The 4041-nt window shown below is 34.8% G+C and overlaps 1 protein-coding gene across 1 annotated transcript; it reads right to left on the bottom strand.

Moving 5' to 3' along the window:
* Positions 1-326: 326 nt before the first annotated feature.
* Positions 327-1091, bottom strand: LOC114180604 (vignain-like). The gene is made up of 2 exons (XM_028066914.1): positions 639-1091; positions 327-544 (listed from the first exon to the last, which is right to left on the bottom strand). The coding sequence occupies exons 1-2, from the start codon at positions 1084-1086 to the stop codon at positions 327-329; spliced, it is 666 nt and encodes a 221-aa protein (XP_027922715.1). The 5' UTR covers positions 1087-1091.
* Positions 1092-4041: the final 2950 nt, after the last annotated feature.

The following is a 4041-nucleotide window of genomic DNA, read 5'->3' as shown; positions in this document are numbered from 1 at the left end:
ACACCCAGTAATTGATATGGTTTGGCCTTTAAGAGGAACAAGGCACAGTGCTTCTCAAGTAGTTTCACCTCAAGAGGGTGGTGTTGGTGGTCCCCCTCCAGAAAACATTTACGGTACCTAGGAATATTTCAAAGCTATATCTTTGCATTTAACTCTTGGTAATAAGAAAGGGTGTACATGAGAAACTGCTAGGAACTCAAATCAAATTAAAATTTATTTCTGTTTGATGTATAATATATTGATGGATACATTGGCATACAATCTTAGATAAAAGTTAAAAAGCAACAACTAAGGCATATGAGAGTTTGATTTTGTGAGAGGCTTTTTCAAAGTTCATCTTTGGGAGATGAGAAAGATCCTGTTGGATTATCAGAGGAATTTTTGATTAGGTATGAAGGCATCATAGCTATGCCACAAAGCCTCTTCGTTTTAGATATGTTCCTTTGCATTTTGATGTAACCATGTTCTCCCCATTCTGCTCCCCAAGAGTTTCTCACTATCCAGTAATTAGTCCCATCAATCGTTATTCCATACCCCACAATCGCTACACCATGGTTTAGATCTGTGCTACAATCACCGGTAAACACTCCCTGTAATATTGAGCTGTATGATTAGTGAGTAGTGATCATTAAGCTTACCACATTTGCCCTGATCTTTCACATTAGTGACAACACCTTTCTTCCTCCAATCCACCGAAGTAGGAACACTACGAACATTCTCGTACATGAAGGTGTCGTTACCATGTGGCGTGCCTTGGAACATTTTGTGGTGATTAACCTTTGAGCCTGCATAAGTACTCCTGAATTCATGGTTGGTCATGTCAGCGAACTTGTTCAGTTTCAGCTTGTAAGGCTTATCCATCTTGTTAGTGTTATGGAAATGCATCACATTGGCTTTGAACACGTTAAACCATTTGTGCTTCTCACCGAGGCTTCGCGAAACCGTGTGGTGACTCCTCCATCTCTCATACAAGTCCCACAAGCTTTCCTCAGACGCCAAATCCTTCTCATGAAAATCAAAGTTGTTGGCCACTCCAAGAACCAAAGAAAGGGACAGAATAACCCACAAGAGCTTCTTCATTGCCATGTTTGTGTTTGAAATCAATCAATGGGTTCTATAAAGGCTCTTAAGAAGGAGAATAGGAGCGTTATCAGAGCAATTTCCATGCATGTAGACATAGCTGCGAGGATACTCTTTCCCAGTGAGAAGAGACTCTTCTATCGTGTCTTTAGCGGCTCCATTTCCTCTAGGGAGTTTCATTTCAGGGAACTTTGCACCGAATTGGCTACTAGTCTGTTGAACACTTCCCTTGCCTTGGGAACTTGGAGCCATTTCATCCGCAACACATTGCAGGAGTTGATACAAGAGTTTGAATCATGTACATTCACAAATATTGTAGTGCAGCTGATAAGGCAGAGATTGTCCATTTACGAGGCTTTGGAAGATGTATTACTTAGTGGTGGGATTCATTCTATTACCCTTGAAGTGATGTACTGTATTTATTTGGTTTACAAAAATAGGGAAATTAGTAAACTTAGCCAAGATTTAAAGGAGGGAAATATTACATCATCAGTGTACATAGCCAAAGTGAGAATTCTGTTAGTGAGTAGTTTGGATGCTAAGTCCAAAAATGGTAATAAGCTTGATGTGATGTACTACATTAAATCTCTAGACCGAAGTAAGGAGAATAATCTAGGACTAGGTTTAGATACAATGATTTTTCACCTGTGTGTATTTACAGGATGATAGAGCTTTTAGAGAGCAGTTTGGAAGCCAACTCCAAAAATTACAAAAACCCTTCTTTGGGTTATGTTTTCATCATGAACAACTGGAGAATCATTGAAGTAGAGACAAAACTAAATGGACTGAGACTTTCTTTTGGAGATGACTGGCTTCACAAAAACATGTTTTACCTTGAGAATGGTCAACCAAGTAATGTTTTGTGGATTGGTTATGTTCCTGCTGTTCAGATTGATGAACAAAAGATGGAACTCCAGTTTGTCGGGCTAGATGTGTACCAATTGGGAAAGGGATTGGGACTGAGCTGTGAGTATAGTCTTATCCGTCTCTAAATCTTAATTAAAAGTTGCATATTTGGAATAGTTCTTATAATCTGTTCTTTTCTGTTGACTTATCTTGCATTTAAGTTCTTCTCATAGCTAGCAAAGTCCACATATAAGATATTCTCTTCCCTCTGTGTGTTGTTTCTTTTCTGCAGGCAATTGGTTTGTCATCAGGAAAAATGGTGTGCTTATTTGTTTTATGGTTTTTTATGGAAAAAAATCTTAAACTTAATGTTTTTTAGTATATTGGAGGTAAAAGATGCTAATTGGCTTCCAAATCTTTCCTTCTTTATTTTGTTTACATGTTTTAGATTGGTTCAAATTTAAGTTTGGATATATTTTCATAATTCTATGCCTGAAGAGAAGGAAATAATACCTAAGTTTGGGAAGATTTAGTATACATGCTTAACCTATCTATGGATACTAACTGTGTGTTGTTTCTTTTCTGCAGGCAATGTAGGTTTTATGAATTTTACTGGTTTGTCATCAAGACAAATGGTGTGCTTATTTCTTTTATGGTTTTTTATGGAAAAAAATCTTAAACTTAATGTTTTTTAGTATATTGGAGGTAAAAGATGCTAATTGGCTTCCAAATCTTTCCTTCTTTATTTTGTTTATATGTTTTAGATTGGTTCAAATTTAAGTTTGGATATATTTTCGTAATTCTATGCCTGAAGAGAAGGAAATAATACCTAAGTTTGGGAAGATTTAGTATACATGCTTAACCTATCTATGGATACTAACTGGATTTATGTCAACTGTCACTGGTCTTCTTTGTTGTGCAATGAGTTTTTTTTTTCAAAGTAATGCAAATTTTTAGCAGTTTTATATTCTTCAATTTCTATGGTCTATCAAATTTGAATTCTTGATACATGCGGCATATAATGAAAGTCCTTTGAGGAAGCGTTCATCTCACTTCAGGAAACTATGTTACTGCAATAACTGAGAAGACCAAAACACTAAACAACCACAATATTGCAAGATTATTCCGAGCTATTTCTAATACCAATGGCAATTTAAAATTTATTTTGCAAAAAGAGAAAAAATTCATGTCTGCACCGTAATTGGGAAGCTCACAGTTAGCATGCTTGGTCTTGTATCAATTTTCATAATTCTATACTACTATCGTTCTTGCATGTACATAAACAGTTTTAAGTTAGAAAATTAGATTCACACTATAATTAATTTAATTTGTTTTGTCTTTCCTTTATTCTATGTTTTCTATTTACCTTTTTAATAAAAAAATAATTTTATTATCTCAGTTTCAAAGGATTTGTGCTCTGTATACCACTGAAAACACAATCCCAAATGTGTCTCTTTTTTTTACATAATTTGTAAGCTAGTAAGTAACCTACACTACACCCTCTTTATTTCTTAAAATAATAGATATATGGGTAAATTCTGTTTTACAGGTACATGAATTATAAAATTATCGTACATATCTGGAGCGTTGTAAGAGTTCAGCATCTAAGAGGCCATAGAACATACTGTATCTTCTAAAAAGGTATTAAAACATTGTGCTTTAAGTTTTCCTGCTAGTAAATAATGAAAATTTGAGATTTTTTTGTGGTTACTGCGTAGAATAGGAATATATGATGGAGATAAGAAAGAGGGAGGGGCCTGAAATGTTTTCCTTATCTTTGATTCAAAAATGCGTGGATGAGTAGGAAATAAGAACCACATGTTGGCACACTGTTTCCATGCATTCAAAACATCAAAAATTTCAATGTAATTTGTAATTATGTAGTGCATTATTATTTGAATTGGCATTGGTTTTCCTTATTTATCCTTTCATGGAAGGGTTAGAGTGGTTAATTAATTTTGTCATGAAGAGGTTTGAAAAGGTGTAGGTTATGGCTGAAACGAAGACACATAGGAAGGAAGAGAGAGAGAGGGATAGAGTGTGTTCCAAGAATATCACTACTTCAAATTATTACTATTTACTTATTAATTAATTATTTATTTGGTAAATAAATCT

The sequence above is a fragment of the Vigna unguiculata genome, chromosome 4 (assembly GCF_004118075.2).
Source record: "Vigna unguiculata cultivar IT97K-499-35 chromosome 4, ASM411807v1, whole genome shotgun sequence".
Taxonomy (NCBI): Eukaryota; Viridiplantae; Streptophyta; class Magnoliopsida; order Fabales; family Fabaceae; genus Vigna; species Vigna unguiculata.
Note: the sequence above shows the minus strand (reverse complement) of the source record. Positions and strands in the feature narration are given on the sequence as shown.